Here is a 21436-nt window from a genome sequence, read left to right on the forward strand (position 1 = left end):
TCATACCCGGCCACCAAAAATGTTTCTTGAGATCCTTGTACATCTTCCCCGTTCCAGGATGTATTGAGTATCTGGTTTTATGTGCTTCTCTAAGTACCATTTCTCTCATATCTCCAAATTTTGGTACCCAAATCCTTTCAGTCCTATACCGGGTTCCGTCTTCCCGAATATTAAGATGCTTCTCCGATCCTTTGGGTATTTCATCCTTTAAATTTCCCTCTTTTAAAACTCCTTGTTGCGCCTCCTTTATTTGAGTAGTAAGGTTATTATGAATCATTATATTCATAGATTTTACTCGAATGGGTTCTCTGTCCTTCCTGCTCAAGGCATCGGCTACCACATTTGCCTTCCCCGGGTGGTAACGAATCTCAAAGTCGTAATCATTCAACAATTCAATCCACCTACGCTGCCTCATATTCAGTTGTTTCTGATTAAATATGTGTTGAAGACTTTTGTGGTCGGTATATATAATACTTTTAACCCCATATAAGTAGTGCCTCCAAGTCTTTAATGCAAAAACAACCGCGCCTAATTCCAAATCATGCGTCGTATAATTTTGTTCGTGAATCTTCAATTGTCTAGACGCATAAGCAATCACCTTCGTTCGTTGCATTAATACACAACCGAGACCTTGCTTTGATGCGTCACAATAAATCACAAAATCATCATTCCCTTCAGGCAATGACAATATAGGTGCCGTCGTTAGCTTTTTCTTCAATAACTGAAACGCTTTCTCTTGTTCATCATTCCATTCAAATTTCTTCCCTTTATGCGTTAATGCAGTCAAGGGTTTTGCTATTCTGGAAAAGTCTTGGATGAACCTTCTGTAGTAACCAGCTAGTCCTAAAAACTGGCGTATGTATTTCGGAGTTTTCGGGGTTTCCCACTTTTCAACAGTTTCTATCTTTGCCGGATCCACCTTAATACCTTCTTTGTTCACTATGTGACCGAGGAATTGAACTTCTTCCAACGAAAATGCACACTTTGAAAACTTAGCGTACAATTGTTCCTTCCTCAATACTTCTAACACCTTTCTCAAATGTTCACCGTGTTCTTTGTCATTCTTTGAGTAAATAAGTATGTCATCAATGAAAACAATGACAAACTTGTCAAGGTATGGTCCACACACTCGGTTCATAAGGTCCATGAACACAGCTGGTGCATTAGTTAAACCAAACGGCATGACCATAAACTCGTAATGACCGTAACGTGTTCTGAAAGCAGTCTTTGGAATATCATCTTCTTTCACCCGCATTTGATGATACCCGGAACGTAAGTCAATCTTTGAATAAACAGACGAGCCTTGTAGTTGATCAAATAAGTCGTCGATTCTCGGTAGTGGGTAGCGGTTCTTGATGGTAAGTTTGTTCAACTCTCGGTAGTCGATACACAACCTAAATGTACCATCTTTCTTCTTGACAAACAAAACAGGAGCTCCCCACGGTGATGTGCTTGGTCGAATGAAACCACGCTCTAAAAGTTCTTGTAATTGGCTTTGAAGTTCTTTCATCTCGCTGGGTGCGAGTCTGTAAGGAGCACGAGCTATTGGTGCAGCTCCTGGTACAAGATCTATTTGAAATTCAACGGATCGATGTGGGGGTAATCCCGGTAATTCTTTCGGAAATACATCGGGAAATTCTTTTGCAATGGGAACATCATTGATGCTCTTTTCTTCAGTTTGTACTTTCTCGATGTGTGCTAGAACAGCATAGCAACCTTTTCTTATTAGTTTTTGTGCCTTCAAATTACTAATAAGATGTAGCTTCGTGTTGCCCTTTTCTCTGTACACCATTAAGGGTTTTCCTTTTTCTCGTATAATGCGAATTGCATTTTTGTAACAAACGATCTCTGCTTTCACTTCTTTCAACCAGTCCATACCGATTATCACATCAAAACTCCCTAACTCTACTGGTATCAAATCAATCTTAAATGTTTCGCTAACCAGTTTAATTTCTCGATTCCGACATATATTATCTGCTGAAATTAATTTACCATTTGCTAATTCGAGTAAAAATTTACTATCCAAAGGCGTCAATGGACAACTTAATTTAGCACAAAAATCTCTACTCATATAGCTTCTATCCGCACCCGAATCAAATAAAACGTAAGCATATTTATTGTCAATAAGAAACGTACCCGTAACAAGCTCCGGGTCTTCCTGTGCCTCTGCCGCATTAATATTGAAAACTCTTCCGCGGCCTTGTCTATTCGTGTTCTCCTGGTTCGGGCAATTTCTAATAATGTGGCCCGGTTTTCCACATTTATAACAAACTACATTGGCATAACTTGCTCCGACACTACTTGCTCCGCCATTACTCGTTCCGACACCATTTGTTCCTTTCGTTCTATTAACCCCTGGTCCGTAGACCTCACACTTCGCCGCGCTATGACCATTTCTTTTACACTTGTTGCAAAATTTGGTGCAGAACCCCGAGTGATACTTTTCACACCTTTGGCATAGCTGCTTCTGATTGTTGTTGTTGTTGCGGTTATTATTGTTGTTGGGATGATTGTTGTAGTTGCTGTTGTTGTTGTTGTTGTTGTTGTTGTTGTTGTTGTTGTTGTTGTTGTTGGGCCGTTTGTTGTAGTTGCGATTGATGTTGCGATTGTTGGGATAATTGTTGCGATTATTGTTGTAATTGCTGTTGTTGTTGTATTGGTGATTCTTATCACCGTTTTCCTCCCACTTTCTTTTGACTTGCTTCACATTGGCCTCTTCAGCAGTATGTTCTTTAATTCTTTCTTCAATCTGGTTCACTAGTTTGTGAGCCATTCTACATGCCTGTTGTATGGAGGCGGGCTCGTGTGAACTTATATCTTCTTGGATTCTTTCCGGTAATCCTTTCACAAACGCGTCGATCTTCTCTTCCTCATCTTCGAACGCTCCCGGACACAATAGGCACAATTCTGTGAATCGTCTTTCGTACGTGGTAATATCAAATCCTTGGGTTCGTAACCCTCTAAGTTCTGTCTTGAGCTTATTAACCTCGGTTCTGGGACGGTACTTCTCGTTCATCAAGTGCTTGAATGCTGACCACGGTAGTGCGTACGCATCGTCTTGTCCCACTTGCTCTAGATAGGTATTCCACCATGTTAACGCAGAACCTGTGAAGGTATGCGTAGCGTACTTCACTTTGTCCTCTTCAGTACACTTACTTATGGCAAACACCGATTCGACCTTCTCGGTCCACCGTTTCAATCCGATCGGTCCTTCGGTTCCATCAAATTCCAAAGGTTTGCAGGCAGTGAATTCTTTGTAGGTGCATCCTACACGATTTCCTGTAATGCTAGATCCAAGGTTATTGTTGGTATGTAGCGCAGCCTGTACTGCGGCTATGTTTGAAGCTATAAAAGTACGGAATTCCTCTTCATTCATATTCACGGTATGTCGAGTAGTCGGTGCCATTTCCTTCAAAATAGTCAAATGGAACAAGTTAATCATACAGAATATTAAGAGTAGTTAATAGTATTTCGTAGCATAATATGAACTCATTTATAAAAGCTTTTTCTACATATTAGCGTTTTATAAGTTTAAATTCGGGTAGTACCTACCCGTTAAGTTCATACTTAGTAGCTAATATACAATTCAACTACTACAATTCTATATGAAAAACTGATTATAATAATATTTCGCGTTCAAACTTTTACACAATATTTTACAAACTTACAATACCGCTTATTTTACATATAGCATGAAATATAGCACACAATAAATTTGATACAAGATGGTTGTGAAGATAATTCTAGCTAGTACACAAGTCGTTCAGCAAAGGCAATATAGACACGTAATTCATACGTCCAGAAACAAGTCATGCATTCTGGTTTTACTAGGATTACTTCCCATCCTTGGTCTTGTGGAACATAACCGTTATGGCCATTGATAAGACAGCGTGTTGTAACGTCGTCAAAGGGACGAGGGTTACGTAATGTCCAACAGTCCCGTAACAATCTAAAAACCTCATTTCTTACCCCAATTACCGACTCCGTCACTTGTGGGAACGTTTTGTTTAATAGTTGTAGCCCGATGTTCTTGTTCTCACTTTGGTGAGAAGGGAACATTACTAATCCGTAAGCATAACATGCTTCTTTATGTTGCATGTTAGCCGCTTTTTCTAAATCACGAAGTCCAATATTCGGATATATTGAGTCAAAATAATTTCTTAACCCATTGCGTAAAATAGCATTTGGGTTCCCCGCAATATATGCGTCAAAGTAAACACATCGTAACTTATGGATTTCCCAATGTGATATCCCCCATCTTTCGAACGAAAGCCTTTTATAAACCAAGGCATTCTTGGAACGTTCTTCGAATGCCTTACAAACTGATCTCGCCTTAAATAGTTGTGCCGAAGAATTCTGACCGACTCTAGACAAGATTTCATCAATCATGTCTCCGGGTAGGTCTCTTAAAATATTGGGTTGTCTATCCATTTTGTGTTTTTATACTGTAAAATAGACAAGAGTTAGATTCATAAAAAAAAATACTTATTAATACAAGCAATTTTTACATATATCATAAAGCATAAGCACACTATATTACTTATATTACACCACACGAATACAACTATCTTATTCCGACTCGCTTGTTTCTTCTTCTTCGGTTTTGGTTCGTTTTGTCAAGTTTCTAGGGATATATGATGTTCCCCTAATACGAGACGTCGTTATCCACATTGGTTTAGAAAAACCTGGTGGTTTAGAGGTTCCCGGGTCATTGTTACAACTTAAGGACTTCGGGGGTTGACGATACATATAAAGTTCATCGGGGTTGGAATTAGATTTCTCTATTTTTATGCCCTTTCCCTTATTATTTTCTTTTGCCTTTTTAAATTCAGTTGGGGTAATTTCTATAACATCATCGGAATTCTCGTCGGAATCCGATTCATCGGAGAATTGGTAATCCTCCCAATATTTTGCTTCCTTGGCGGAAACACCATTGACCATAATTAACCTTGGTCGGTTGGTTGAGGATTTTCTTTTACTTAAACGTTTTATTATTTCCCCCACCGGTTCTATTTCCTCCTCCGGTTCCTCCTCTTCCGGTTCTAATTCTTCTTCTGGTTCCGATTCTTCTTCCGGTTCCAACTCTTCTTCCGGTTCCTCTTCGGGAACTTGTGAATCAATCCAATATATATTTGACTCTTCGTTATTATTAGGTGAGTCAATGGGATTTGTGCTAGAGGTAGACATCTATCACACAATATCAAACATGTTAAGAGATTAATATATCACATAATATATACATGTTAATAATATATAGTTTCCAACAAAAATGTTAAGCAATCATTTTTAAAGAAAACACGGTCGAAGTCCAGACTCACTAATGCATCCTAACAAACTCGATAAGACACACTAATGCAAATTTCTGGTTCTCTAAGACCAACGCTCGGATACCAACTGAAATGTCCCGTTCTTATTGATTAAAAACGTTCCATATTAATTGATTTCGTTGCGAGGTTTTGACCTCTATATGAGACGTTTTTCAAAGACTGCATTCATTTTAAAACAAACCATAACCTTTATTTCATCAATAAAGGTTTAAAAAGCTTTACGTAGATTACCAAATAATGATAATCTAAAATATCCTGTTTACACACGACCATTACATAATGGTTTACAATACAAATATGTTACAACAAAATAAGTTTCTTGAATGTAGTTTTTACACAATATCATACAAGCATGGACTCCAAATCTCGTCCTTATTTAAGTATGCGACAGAGGAAGCTCTTAATAATCTCCTGAGAATAAACATGCTTAAAACGTCAACAAAAATGTTGGTGAGTTATAGGTTTAACCTATATATATCAAATCATAATAATAGACCACAAGATTTCATATTTCAATACACATCCCATACATAGAGATAAAAATCATTCATATGGTGAACACCTGGTAACCGACATTAACAAGATGCATATATAAGAATATCCCCATCATTCCGGGACACCCTTCGGATATGATATAAATTTCGAAGTACTAAAGCATCCGGTACTTTGGATGGGGTTTGTTAGGCCCAATAGATCTATCTTTAGGATTCGCGTCAATTAGGGTGTCTGTTCCCTAATTCTTAGATTACCAGACTTAATAAAAAGGGGCATATTCGATTTCGATAGTTCAACCATAGAATTTAGTTTCACGTACTTGTGTCTATTTTGTAAATCATTTATAAAACCTGCATGTATTCTCATCCCAAAAATATTAGATTTTAAAAGTGGGACTATAACTCACTTTCACAGATTTTTACTTCGTCGGGAAGTAAGACTTGGCCACTGGTTGATTCACGAACCTATAACAATATATACATATATATCAAAGTATGTTCAAAATATATTTACAACACTTTTAATATATTTTGATGTTTTAAGTTTATTAAGTCAGCTGTCCTCGTTAGTAACCTACAACTAGTTGTCCACAGTTAGATATACAGAAATAAATCGATAAATATTATCTTGAATCATTCCACGACCCAGTGTATACGTATCTCAGTATTGATCACAACTCAAACTATACATATTTTGGAATCAACCTCAACCCTGTATAGCTAACTCCAACATTCACATATAGAGTGTCTATGGTTGTTCCGAAATATATATAGATGTGTCGACATGATAGGTCGAAACATTGTATACGTGTCTATGGTATCTCAAGATTACATAATATACAATACAAGTTGATTAAGTTATGGTTGGAATAGATTTGTTACCAATTTTCACGTAGCTAAAATGAGAAAAATTATCCAATCTTGTTTTACCCATAACTTCTTCATTTTAAATCCGTTTTGAGTGAATCAAATTGCTATGGTTTCATATTGAACTCTATTTTATGAATATAAACAGAAAAGGTATAGGTTTATAGTCAGAAAAATAAGTTACAAGTCATTTTTGTAAAGGTAGTCATTTCAGTCGAAAGAACGACGTCTAGATGACCATTTTAGAAAACATACTTCCACTTTGAGTTTAACCATAATTTTTGGATATAGTTTCATGTTCATAATAAAAATCATTTTCTCAGAATAACAACTTTTAAATCAAAGTTTATCATAGTTTTTAATTAACTAACCCAAAACAGCCCGCGGTGTTACTACGACGGCGTAAATCCGGTTTTACGGTGTTTTTCGTGTTTCCAGGTTTTAAATCATTAAGTTAGCACATCATATAGATATAGAACATGTTTTTAGTTGATTTTAAAAGTCAAGTTAGAAGGATTAACTTTTATTTGCGAACAAGTTTAGAATTAACTAAACTATGTTCTAGTGATTACAAGTTTAAACCTTCGAACAAGATAGCTTTATATGTATGAATCAAATGATGTTATGAACATCATTACTACCTTAAGTTCCTTGGATAAACCTACTGGAAAAGAGAAAAATGGATCTAGCTTCAACGGATCCTTGGATGGCTCGAAGTTCTTGAAGCAGAATCATGACACGAAAACAAGTTCAAGTAAGATCATCACTTGAAATAAGATTGTTATAGTTATAGAAATTGAACCAAAGTTTGAATATGATTATTAACTTGTATTAGAATGATAACCTACTGTAAGAAATAAAGATTTCTTGAGGTTGGATGATCACCTTACAAGATTGGAAGTGAGCTAGCAAACTTGAAAGTATTCTTGATTTTATGTAACTAGAACTTGTAGAATATATGAAGAACACTTAGAACTTGAAGATAGAACTTGAGAGAGATCAATTAGATGAAGAAAATTGAAGAATGAAAGTGTTTGTAGGTGTTTTTGGTCGTTGGTGTATGGATTAGATATAAAGGATATGTAATTTTGTTTTCATGTAAATAAGTCATGAATGATTACTCATATTTTTGTAATTTTATGAGATATTTCATGCTAGTTGCCAAATGATGGTTCCCAAATGTGTTAGGTGACTCACATGGGCTGCTAAGAGCTGATCAGTGGAGTGTATATACCAATAGTACATACATCTAAAAGCTGTGTATTGTACGAGTACGAATACGGGTGCATACGAGTAGAATTGTTGATGAAACTGAACGAGGATGTAATTGTAAGCATTTTTGTTAAGTAGAAGTATTTTGATAAGTGTATTGAAGTCTTTCAAAAGTGTATAAATACATATTAAAACACTACATGTATATACATTTTAACTGAGTCGTTAAGTCATCGTTAGTCGTTACATGTAAGTGTTGTTTTGAAACCTTTAGGTTAACGATCTTGTTAAATGTTGTTAACCCAATGTTTATAATATCAAATGAGATTTTAAATTATTATATTATCATGATATTATCATGTATGAATATCTCTTAATATGATATATATACATTAAATGTCTTTACAACGATAATCGTTACATATATGTCTCGTTTAAAAATCATTAAGTTAGTAGTCTTGTTTTTACATATGTAGTTCATTGTTAATATACTTAATGATATGTTTACTTATCATAGCATCATGTTAACTATATATATATCCATATATATGTCATCATATAGTTTTTACAAGTTTTAACGTTCGTGAATCACCGGTCAACTTGGGTGGTCAATTGTCTATATGAAACATATTTTAATTAATCAAGTCTTAACAAGTTTGATTGCTTAACATGTTGGAAACATTTAATCATGTAAATATCAATCTCAAATAATATATATAAACATGGAAAAGTTCGGGTCACTACACATGTAACATAGCACATGATGACGTTATGGTCTGTGAATCATTACGTTCCATTTAGAAACTCAGCATGACTTACTGTAATATAATCACGTTGATCAAGTGTCATTATATTATACTAACTCATGCTTCAGTTCCCAACATTACTTCAAAAACATTCATACTTTACACTCAGAGGTTTCAGATATTTATAAACTAAAACAGTTTTCTTTATGATGTGATACAGATAACGCGAAGGAATAAATGATTTCAGATAAGAATGGTTATGAAAATATCTTCAGAAATATGAAGGATATTTATAATGGAAGATACGATGATATCTTAGAATATTTAAGATAAGAGGATGATGAAGAATATTGTCCGCAAGGGTTTTAGAGTAAGAAGCAAGGTATTTGCTAAGGATTTTAGCAGATACCGAATCATTTGGATTCTTTGAAGGTAGATTTCGTCCTTGTGATTTGTTTACAGCCTCCTTCAGGGTTTGCTCAATCCGTTTTCCAGTTCCAAACCTTCTATTTTTCTGTGCTTTGCTAACATAATATTCTTTATCATCAACTTTTGACTGTTACGGTTGTCTACAGTTTCTTCTGCTTCATTCAGCTTTTTCAAAACTTCATAGTACTGATTCGTAGGCTGAAGTGCTATTCCGGATTTCAGAATTATAATTCCAGGAAATAATGTTATATGAATATGGAGAAATGATGTGAGATTCAAGAATAATTCTTGATGCTTCCTGGGGTTTGGTATGACATTTATTGTTACAAGATGTAGATGGGTACATGACAAGGTTTTATAGTGATCTTTCAGAGAGATTTAAGTCAAAGAGCAATAAAGTTGCTGGTAAGCTTACTACTAATGTGGTGGAATATAAAAGGTTCCCCAGTAACGATGGCGAAATGACAACGTATATATCAAGGTTATAATAAGGCTACTCCGGATGAAAAGTCGAAGTTATCTTTTTGGAGCTGTGAAAAAAATTCGTTATTTTGAAAAGGGATTGTAAAGTTATTTTGGGTAATAATAATTCTAAAGGATCTGACACGGATACATGTTGAACCTTTGCTTAGGTTCAAGTGTCCTACGGATGCATATCTATATGCATATATTCTTCGTATGTATTGTGTGATTGGTTCATTCTCTCGATTGTTCCTTAGTTGAGGTGTTTTCAAGAATTTTGAAGGGTTTAGACGCAGGTTGTCATCGTCAATATCCGTATAATGAATTCGTCATGAATCTTGAATGATACGAATATCTTTATGAGTTTTGTGAATGAAAGTGATGTTCTAGTATAGTTTGAATTTAAAGTATGATTTTGAAGGATGTAGGAATCTAAGAGTAATGTTATCTGTTTAATCTTGACTTGGATTCTGATCTGTCAAAACCAGAATATGTAATTGAATTTGAATGAGAATGGTTGTTCTGGTTTCTATGAAAGAATGTATATTGTTATGAAAGTAGTGAGTATGGTTAATGATTATTGAATCAGAATTGAAGAATGTACAGTATAACATATTATTTGTGAATTTGTATAATTCTCGGTTATTACCTACCCGTTAAAGTTTCACAAGTAATATTTTGTACAAGAGAATTTTTATTACAGTCTTTATGAAAATATATGTTTTTATATTTTCTGCAGATGTAATATAGATTTAATGAGTTAATATACTATTAAACTCATTTGATTTTTGCTGGAGCTAGAATGAATGACCCCTAAAACTTTAGAGATTACATAATTTTTGTGGAGTATTTCTTCAACGTAAATGAAATTATGAATCAATACTTCATTATTCATTTTTATTGATATTTCCTCGGTGATTGATGTTGGTGTTCGTAGAATTCTTGTGAACTTCGCAAGACACGAATGACGTTTTCTAGAAAGTTTCGAGTACATCGAAAATGAAAGTGTGAAATCTAACACGTACTCGAACAATACACTTGGTTTATTATGAAATGGAATCTATTGAGTTGAAGTAGAGATTATAATTAATGATTGTTAAGTCATTAACGAAGGATGTACATCATAGCATATTAGTAATATGAATTAACCGAGTAGTATCCATCCTTTAACATTCACACCTAATAGCTTAGTACGAAAAGATATATTGTGGTTTAAAAACTCATATATATATATATAAAATATACATATAATTTTTTTTCAGAGGGAATGAGTTAATACTTCATAACTCGTTGATACAATATGCTCGTTCTTGATTTGTGATGATGTCGGTGACTATGGAACTGGTGGAGCTTGTGATGTTGTAGGTGCTGCTGGTACTGGTGATGCTGTCGGTGCTGCTGGTGCTGCTTGTATAACAAGTCTATTTTGTAACGCACGCACCATTCCTGTCAGGGTTTCTATTCTCCCCTCTATCATCTCTATCCATCCACTCATCTTGATTTACGGTTATGATTAGAATAAATATCTCTAAAACTTTAGAGATTACATAATCACCGTAGAATGTTTCTCCGATGAAGTTATGAATCAATACTTCATCGTTTGATGTTGTTGGTATTCCTTGATATCTACAGGGCGTATGCCGTTGATGCTCGTGGGACAGATTATGATGTTGGGGCTTGCGATGCGGATGTTGTTAGTGGTGGTAATGGTACCATTGGTGTGGATGCAGGTGGTGCAGTTGGTGCTTGTGGGGCTTGTGATGCTTGTAAGTTCAGCATCATATTCTCTAAAGCCACTACTCTAGCGCGAAGCTCGTTGACTTCTTCTAGTACACCGGGATGATTGGCGGTTAGAATGAGAGGATGAATAAGATCTAGAAGTTTAGATAATATATAATCGTGGCGAGATACTCTGGAAATGAGGGTGAAAATGGTGTTTCGAACTGGTTCGCCAGTAAGTGCTTCAGGTTCTTCGCCGAGAGGGAAATTTGGTGGGTGGAAAGGATCGCCTTCTTCTCGTCCCCATTGACTGAGTCGGCTACGAACCCATCCCCAATCCATCCAGAATAGATGATGGCTAATCGGTTGATCCATTCCGGTTACACTGCTTTCGGAGCTCAGGTGAATATCCATATCGGAATAGCTGTCGGAATCCGATGAACTTGAACCAGTTGAAGGATCCATCTCGTACAGAGTATGAAAAGATTTTTGAAATGAAATAAATTATAGGACTAGTTTGGTATTCCTCAATACATAATTTACATATGTATTTATAATACCAGAATCCCATAAGTTACGGAGGATTTTTCGAAAGATGTCAGACAAAGTTTACTGTAATAGATATGCAAAGATATGAATTTGTCTATACACTATCTATGCAATGAATGCAGTAAGAGGCGTCTAGACTTAAGATGATAAGCAAGTAATTTTCAACAAAAATTGATAAGCAAAACTTTTGACATACAGCTAAGGTCGAAGTCCAGACCCACTAATGCATCCTAACAACTATCAGTTAGACACACTAATGCAAGACCTGGTTCGCTAAGACCACCACTCTGATGCCAACTGAAACGACCCGTCCATATTACTATAAACGCAGTACATTCTCATTGGTCCCATAGCGAGGTATTTGACCTCTATATGATACGTTTTAGAAAATATTGCATTCGTTTCATAAAAAGCACATCATTATTATACATAATGCATGTTTTAAACAAGTGGGCGATTATTTAAGAAATAATCCCCAAAATACATCGGTTTCCAAATACTACACACGTGACATAACAGTCGAATATAATACATGACAAAAGTTTTATTGAATGCAACACTTTATTTAAATAAAAGTATGAGACTCCATGCACAGCTTGCTCAGATAATGCAACAGCGAAAGACTTTCTTAAGGACCTGAGAATAAACATGCGTAAACAGTCAACACAAAGGTTGGTGAGATATATAGGTTTATCATCGATATAAATATAGACCACAAGATTTCATAGTTATAAATATATGTACACTCGCAAGTGTATAAATGTATTCTATAAGTTGTTGAGCGCTTCGATAACCATACTTAACCTTAATGTGGCATATTCCCTTTATTATGAAATCTCCCTACACTGTACCAAGTGTAGTAAAAACGAAGTACTATGCAACCGTTTACGATACTAGAGCGACTAGCCCGGTTGGGGTTGTTAAACCCGATAGATCTATCAATAGGATTCGCGTATACATGTTCTTACAACATGTAAATATTAGTTACCAAGCTATTAGGGAAAATATGCAAAGTGGTATAACTCAACGTAGAATATATTTTAAGTACTTGTGTCTATGGCGTAAAACATAAAATGCATGTATTCTCATCCCAAAATATTTGTAGAGTTTAAAAATGGGACTATATACTCACAGTAGTAAAAGTATATTAATAATAAGTTTTCAACTTATTAAAAATATGACCATCGTCCTTGGATTCACGAACTTATAACAATAATAACGATTCAGATAATAATACGACATATGAATAAAATAAATCAAGTTCATAGAATACTTATATAATAATTTTTAACATTTTATGTTAGTAGTCCATTGTTAGTAGTCCTTTGTTAGTAGTCCAAAATAATCCGAAAAGTCCAACAGTCCAATAATCGGTATATATATATATATATATATATATATATATATATATATATATATATATATATATATATATATATATATATATATATATATATATATATATATATATAATCTTAGAATTACCCCACGACGTATTGTATACGTATTGTCTTTGCATCAACCCAGAGACATATTGTATACATATTGTCTTAGAATTAACTAAGACATATTGTGTACGTATTGTCTTAGGATTTATCAAAACGTATTGTATACTTATTGTGTTAGGACGTACCAAGAATATTATTATACATATATACAATCACAGAATTAATCAAGATTATAATATTTTGTTATACTACTGATAACATGTCCAAATATATATAGGATATAGGAAAAGTTAGAAATAATATGGTTAATATAGTTTTTATAATATAAATTTCGTCCATACAACGTTAATTTTAGCAGATTTTGTTTTGCTCGCCAAATATTCATTACAACTCCGTTTAAAGTAAATCAAATTGCTATGGATTCATTAAGAAGTAAATTTTACAAAACCAATTCGAAAATTTCATCTCAAGTAGTAATGTTTAGAGCTTTACCCTCTTTTTGTGATGGTGGACAGATTTGGAAAAATCCCGGCATCCACCCAATATATGATTTTTGATAAAATACTTCCACTTTGTCTAAAATCATGAAAAAAATACTGGAAGTCTTATTTAAATATATTAACATATTTCCAAAGTCTTAGCCTCGAACTCAAAGTCTAAGATAGGTTTTTAATTCCCAACCTAAAACAGCCCGCTTTTTACCGAATGGAGATTAAAGGATATATGTTAAGTTTCAAGGTGTTCTTCATATGTACAAGTTATAAGTTCTTATATTAACTTAATATAACATCATAATACATATAAATAAGTATTATTAGATTTAAGTTAGAAAGATTAGATTAGTTTTTCAAACAAGCTTGGTGTTCACCAAAACAAGTTCTAGTTTTTACAAGTTTTATAAGTATAATAAGATAGCAACTATACAAGAAATTGAACAAGGATTTTGAGAAGTATTTTACCTTGATTATGAAGAGGAAAGTTGTTGAGATTAAAGTATGATATGAGAGCATTCAAGTGTGTATTTTTAGTTTAAGAAAATGTGGAGTAAAAATGAGTAAAAATGGTCCTTATTTATAATCTTATAATTTTGGCTTTTAGTGAAAATATCTAAGATAAGTTAAATTGTATTAAGTCATGCATGACATATTAAATTGATTAGGTCATGGATGACATATTACACAAATAATTGCAGATTTCTATTGGTATATACCAATAGTAAATACTTCTAGAAGTTGTGTATAATACTGGTAAAAATACCGTATGAATGCGAGTAGAATTCTTTGAGGAAATTGAACGGAAATACGAGTATAGCTATCCTTTATATGTATTGGTATATTATAAAGTGTATTCAATACTTGTAAGGATGTATTTACACTCGTAATACATTATATGTAAATACATTTTAACATAAGTTAATTACGTCGTTTAAATAGTAATATATATATATATATATATATATATATATATATATATATATATATATATATTGTTTGAAAACTCTTTAAATTAGTAGTATGAAAATATATATATAATACTTTGTTAATATACTTAATGAGATATTTAATTATCATATTTTCAAGTTAAATATATATATAAATCCATATATATATATACACAATAATTAAACAATTAAACAATTAAATCAAATTATGACGTTCGTGAATCGTTGGAATAAAAGGGTGACCAAAAGCTCGTGTAAAACTCTTTTCGGAGGTTCAAGATTTATTAAAATTCATTGCCTATCAAGTCGGAATTATATAAAAATTAAGTTTAAATTTGGTCGAAAATTTCCGGGTCGTCACACATGAATACGTCAAACCGCTTATACCATTGTCGAGGTGATTGCTTCAAGCCATTTAATGACTTTTTCAACAAACAAGCATAATCTTCCTTTCGTTGAACAACAAATCCCTCTGGCTGGCGCATGAAGATCTATTCCTCCAACTCACCATGTAAAAATGCTGTTTTGACATCCAGTTGCTGCAGCTCTATATCAAGTAAAGAAACCATAGCAAGTAACACGCGAATAGAGGTATGCTTTACGAACGGTGAGAAAACTTCATTAAAGTCAACTCCCTCTCTCTGAGTAAAGCCTTTTGCTACAAGGCGTGCTTTGAACCTTTCATCTTCTACACCCGGAATTCCGTCCTTCTTTTTGTAGATCCATTTGCATCCAACAATCTTCTGACCTTTTGGTGGTTTCACCAGCTCCCACGTATGATTCTTATAAAGAGACTCCATCTCTTCATTCATAGCTACAGACCACTTTGCAGATTCTGGGCTACTAATAGCATCACGATATGTAACAGGTTCTTGAACCTCTATATCTTCTGCCATGCTCAAGGCATAGGCTACTAACTCTATATACCCAAACCATTGTGGTGGTTTTATAGCTCATCGTTGTCTATCTCTTGCTAGATTATAATTCTGTAGATCATGTTGCTCATCTGACTGATTTTTTGGTGTCATATGATCAACACCAAAGTCATGTACATCTTCTACAATGGGCTCGACATGAGTATCTTGTACTACTCCTTGTGGAACTTCTATTTCTTGCTCCACCTGCTCTTCAACTTCACGATCTTTTCCAGCAACTACTTGTTCCTCCTCTGTCTTTTTCAACATATCAGACTCATCAAATGTCACATCCCTGCTGATAAGAAATCGGGATGATTTACCATCAGGGCACCACAATCTATAACCCTTCACCCCATCTGCATACCCTAGAAATATGCATCTTTTGGCCCTCGGCTCTAGTTTACCATCTTTCACATGAGCATAAGCAGGACAACCAAATATCTTGAAATCACTGTAACTTGCAGGGGAACCTAACCATTTCTCCAAAGGAGTTTGACAATCAATTGCCATTGATGGAGATTGATTTACCAAATAACAAGCTGTGTTTACAGCTTCAGCCCAAAATATATTTAATAATTTTGCGTTCGAGAGCATACACCTTGCTCGCTCAAGGAGCGTTCTATTCATCCATTCTGCAACGCCATTCTGTTGTGGTGTAAACCGCACTGTGTGGTGTCTCACAATGCCTTCATTCTTGCAGAACTCATTGAATTAGCCTTTGCAAAATTCCAGTCCATTGTCTATTCTCAAGCGCTTGACGAACTTTCCAGTCTGCTTCTCTATCATCGTCTTCCATTACTTGAAATTAACAAAGACTTCATCCTTACGTTTAAGGATATAAACCCACACTCTTCTTGAATAGTCATCAATAAAGGTTAACATGTATCTAGCACCACCTTTTGAAGGAACTAGAGATGGACCTCAAAGGCCTGAATGGATATAATCCAAAGTACCATTCGTCACAGTGTTCGCAGAATTCCAATCTTCCGATATTCTGCCCGCACAAAAAACCTCATTTACTAAGCTCCATCATTCCTCTCTCGCTCATGTGCCCAAGGCGCATGTGCCATAACTTGGTGGTATCTACATCTTTAGCCAATGAAAAAACTCTAGCCGCTCCAGTAACTGTGCTACCCTTTAACAGTTAAAGGCCATTATACCTTTCACCTTTCATCACGACAAGTGCACCTCTGGAAACTTTTAATACTCCACCTCGGGCTTGATACTCGCAATCGATGGAGTCCAGCGTTCCTAAGGAAATGAGATTGTTCTTTAATTCTGGAACATGCCTGACATCTGTCAACGTCCTCACCGTGCCATCATACATCTTGATTTGGATCGTTCCTATGCCAACAACCTTACAAGCTACATCATTTCCCATAAGGACTTTACCACCATCTATTTGTTAATAGGTAGTAAGCCAGTCCCTAATAGGACACATATGATAAGAACAACCTGAGTCAAGAATCCACTCATTACTTGAGCGGCCATCGGTAACACTAAGAATATTTGAACCATCAGAATCATTTTCTGCAACTGCGGCAACTTTATCGGCGCCCGCTGCATTCCAAGTCTCTCTTTTTCCTTTTAAGTCTGGACAGTCTCTACCCATGTGACCTTCCTTGTGACAATTGTAACACTTGATCTTTCTAGATCTTGGTTTCGATCTAGAATGACCTTTGTTGTTACTACTTGATGCTCTATCATTACTTCTTCCTCTCACCACCAAACCATTTGCACTTTCTTCCACATAATCCATCGAGGATTTCTTCCTTAACTCAACAGAGTTCAAGGTAGATTTGACATCCTCCATGGAAATAGTATCTTTACTATATAGTAGAGTTGTAACCAAATGCTCGTATGATTTTGGCAAGGAACATAAGAAAATTAATGATTGATCTTCATCGTCAATTTTCACACCAATATTATTCAAGTCCAAAATTATTTTATTGAACTCATCGATGTGATCATTTAATGAACCTTCTTTCATCCGAAGAGTATACAACCGTTGTTTCCTATACAACCGGTTCGTGAGACTCTTAGTCATATATAGAGATTCTAGCTGTTTCCAAAGTCCAGCCGGTGTGATTTCTGCCGCAACTTCTCTAAGCACACAATCGAAAAGATTTAGAATAATTATGCCGTGTACCTTTTCCAGAAGTTCATCCTTCTCTTCATCTGTCAAATTTTCGGGTAGATGTTCTCTCCCTTTCAAAGCTAACAAATAACCTTGTTGGCTCAGTAGAGCCCGCATCTTCATTCGCCAAAGGCCAAAATCGTTCTGGCCATTAAATTTCTCTACGTCGGACCTTATTATTGTCATCTTGAATATTGAATCACAGCTACGCTCTGATACCACTTTGTTGTGATTTGCGCACTTTCAAGACCCGAGAAATTAATAGAACAATTAAGCAATAAATAAAGACACAAGAATTTACGTGGTTCGGCGTGAGGCCTAGTCCACGGGCAGAAGCAGAGATGGATTTTACTAGCAAATATGGCAACCCGAGGTTACAATGTATCACTTAATCTAGGCTCTGAAAAATACTAACAAAATATTTAGACCACTCACTAGATTATAACACTTCCCTCGTAACTCACTCGTATAGAATTTTGATTAACAATTCTATACCACTCTTTTCACTATATTTTCTTACAAGTACAAGAGTTATTATTAAACTCTTTCACTTTGCATAGGATGAAGAATACAACAGCTTCCCTTCTCCTTTTATAGTAGAAAATGGTTGGTGAGACTTGTGTGAATAAGTAGACTTTTACATGGCCACCTTTGTGTTATTCCCATGTGTTGAATGCATGAAATCAACCACATTGTAGGCTGCCGTATACTTTAGATATTTGACAACCAAATTGGAATGACAAAATTGTGTCGGGGGTCCTTGTGGTTTCTGTTAATATTGTGGGGGGTCCAAAAGTATGATTTCATCTTGGGGGTCCTAAAGGTTTACATTTTTTATCGTAGGGGGTCCTAAACCTTAAAGGAAACGTTTATTAACAGAAACATGCGTAGGTTAGAGGGCATTTTGGTCAGCTTAGTTGATTTAAAATGTAACACCGAATATAAACCCCAAATGGTTGGTCAAGCCCTAAATCATCTCCCGCCACAAAAAAAAACTTAAACCCTAATTCGATTGAAAATGGAAACTGAAGGTGATCCACCTGTATATGGTGAGGCGTTACCTTACGAATTTGATAATTTCTTTGATTTTGAAACCAACCCAACAAATAAATTCAATTCGACAGTAGTAAGGGAGAAGGTTGTTAATGTACAGGATGATGATTGCATTGATGATTTTGAAAGCAATCCAACAAATATCATCAATCTTACAGAAGAAAGGGAGATTGTTGTTAATGTAGAGGCTGATGATTTAATGGTGGATGAAGATAACATTATCGACAAATATCATGTGGATATGACATAATTCAACTATGGTGAAGACTTTGACAGTGCTGATGAGTATGATGATAGCTTTAAAGGGATTAGAAAAAGAAAGTTTAGAGAGCTGAAGGAACAAGAAAAAGCTAAAGGAGTATCCAAGACTAATTTCTATGTTGGTCAGATCTTTGCTAGTGCCTATGAGGTAAAAGAATATGTTAAATTGCACGCAATAGAGAGTAGGAGAAACCTTGTATTTACTAAAAATGATTTGATAAGGGTTACAGTTGGTTGTGAAGGTTTGATTGTTAATGTTGTTACTGGTGAAGTTATTGGAGGGAGAAGTAGTCAACTGTTGGATAAGACAAAGAAGAAGAGGACATGTAAAGGTAAAGAAAAAGAATGTGATTCCCATGTAGTAGAAACAGAAAAAAAGAAAAGACAGAAAAGAAAGTATAATATTGTATGCCCATGGAAATTACATGTTTCAAAGGAATCAAATTCAGAGACTTGGTGTGTTAAAACATTAGATGAAGAACATATGTGCCTGGAAACAAGAGAAATCCATCACTGTACATATAATTTCTTGTCTACAAAGTTGGTTGATCAACTTCCATCCAACCCAAAAATGCCAACAAAAGCTGTAAGGTATCAACTTAAATCTTCATTGGGATTGGAATTGCCAACAACCAAGGCTTATAAGGCACTAAAGAAGGTATTAGAAACTATGAGAGGTAGCTACAAAAGCCAATATGCAGATATTAGAAGTTATGGGTTAGAACTAATTAGATGCAACCCAAGTACAACAATTAAAATTTTAATTGAACCATGTGATCCGGATGAAACAACTAGAGTTTTTAAGAGAATATATATATGTTTGGGTCCTTTGAAACAAGGCTTCAATGCAATGGGGAGAGACCTACTTGGAATGGATGGTGCACACATGAAACCACCAGCAACTGGACATATATTGACTGCAGTAGGATTGGATTCAAACAACAGTATCTATCCAGTGGCTTATGCAATTGTGGAGCAAGAAAATTACAACTCATGGAGTTGGTTTTTGGAGTGTTTGGGTGATGATCTAGGGTTAACAAGACAATCAAACTTCACTTTCATTAGTGATAGACAAAAGGTACTTACTTCAATTGTTTATCAATTGTTTATCATTTGTTTATGTAATGTTTTATCAATTGTATATCAACTGCTTATGTAATGTTTTAGGGTTTACTTCAAGCTGTTGCAAGGATGTATCCGTGTGCTGAACATAGGTTTTGCTTAAGGCACATTCATGAAAATATGAAGACAAAAGGTTTTAGGGGTGCAGCTTATAAACAACTCCTGTGGAAGTGTGCTAGTGCCACTACTGTTCCTTATTTTGAAAAGGCCATGCTTGAGTTAAAATGTTTCAATGTAGCTGCACACACATACTTAGCTAAGATATCTCCAAGTTGTTGGGCAAAAAGTCAGTTTTCAGGTAAATATATCTACTTTGGATAATTATACTTTGATGTTTATTGATGTTTATTAATAATTGAATAAGATGAGTATAAATGATACAGGAAGGGCAAAGTCAGATGTTCTGTTGAATAACATGCGTGAGGTTTTAAATCGATGGTTACTTGATGCTAGAGACAAGCCTATAATCACTGCATTAGAGTATGTGAGAGAGTACCTAATGAAAAGGATAGTCACAGGGATAAACAAAGCTGCTAAATGTAATGGACCACTGACCCCAAGTGCAACAAAACTGTTTAAATCAATTAAGAAGGATGCTCACCTATGCAGAGTTCTTTGGAGTGGTAGTAATCTTTATCAAGTCAATGGACTTCATGGTGAACAATGTGTAGTTGACATTGGGGAAAGAAGGTGTGCTTGTAGGAAATGGGAAATCACAGGGATACCATGCAAGCATGCTGTGGCATGCTTTTGGAACATGGAAACTAATTCACAAGATGTTGGTCCACTTGAGAGATGGTTTGATCCTATTTACTATTTAGACACCTGGAACAGAGCATATAGTTTCACCATTAATCCACTTAATGATAGATCTTTGTGGCCTAAATCAAGTATCTCTTTGCCATTACTACCACCATTATTTACACCTTCAGTTGGTAGACCAAAAAAAAAAATAGGATAAAAGGTTTTGAGGAAAAGGAAAGTCTTAACAATGGTGGTAAGTTGTCTAGAAAGGGAGAGTATAAAATGTGGAACTTGTGGAATATATGTGCATAACAAAAGAGGATGTCCAAGTGGAAGCAAAAATGTAGCTGGTGGAAGTCAAAATGTGGCAAGTGGTAGTCAAATCTAACAAGTGGAAGTCAAGATTGTGAAGACCCGTCCTAATCCATCCGGACGAAGTCCATATCGATTATAAACGATTCACAACAGTTGATTACATCGCGAGGTACTTGACCTCTATATGATACAT

General features: G+C 35.1%; 1 protein-coding gene across 1 annotated transcript; it reads left to right on the forward strand.

Annotated features, from left to right (window-relative positions):
- Positions 1-18766: 18766 nt before the first annotated feature.
- On the forward strand, positions 18767-21145 carry LOC139890407 (uncharacterized). Its single transcript, XM_071873292.1, has 4 exons — positions 18767-18929; positions 19068-20140; positions 20230-20482; positions 20568-21145. Exons 1-4 carry the CDS (start codon positions 18767-18769, stop codon positions 21143-21145), a joined length of 2067 nt encoding a protein of 688 aa, XP_071729393.1.
- Positions 21146-21436: the final 291 nt, after the last annotated feature.

This window comes from Rutidosis leptorrhynchoides, chromosome 2 (genome assembly GCF_046630445.1).
Source record: "Rutidosis leptorrhynchoides isolate AG116_Rl617_1_P2 chromosome 2, CSIRO_AGI_Rlap_v1, whole genome shotgun sequence".
Taxonomy (NCBI): domain Eukaryota; kingdom Viridiplantae; phylum Streptophyta; class Magnoliopsida; order Asterales; family Asteraceae; genus Rutidosis; species Rutidosis leptorrhynchoides.

What these genes read in the sequence shown, in the direction of transcription:
- LOC139890407 (XM_071873292.1), top strand. Translation starts at nt 18,767, where the DNA reads ATGGAAACTGAAGGTGATCCACCTGTATATGGTGAGGCGTTACCTTAC. An exon ending in TTGCATTGATGATTTTGAAA is followed by an intron (nt 18,930 to 19,067) that starts GCAATCCAACAA and finishes ACTATGGTGAAG; the next exon opens with ACTTTGACAGTGCTGATGAG. An exon ending in TCATTAGTGATAGACAAAAG is followed by an intron (nt 20,141 to 20,229) that starts GTACTTACTTCA and finishes GTAATGTTTTAG; the next exon opens with GGTTTACTTCAAGCTGTTGC.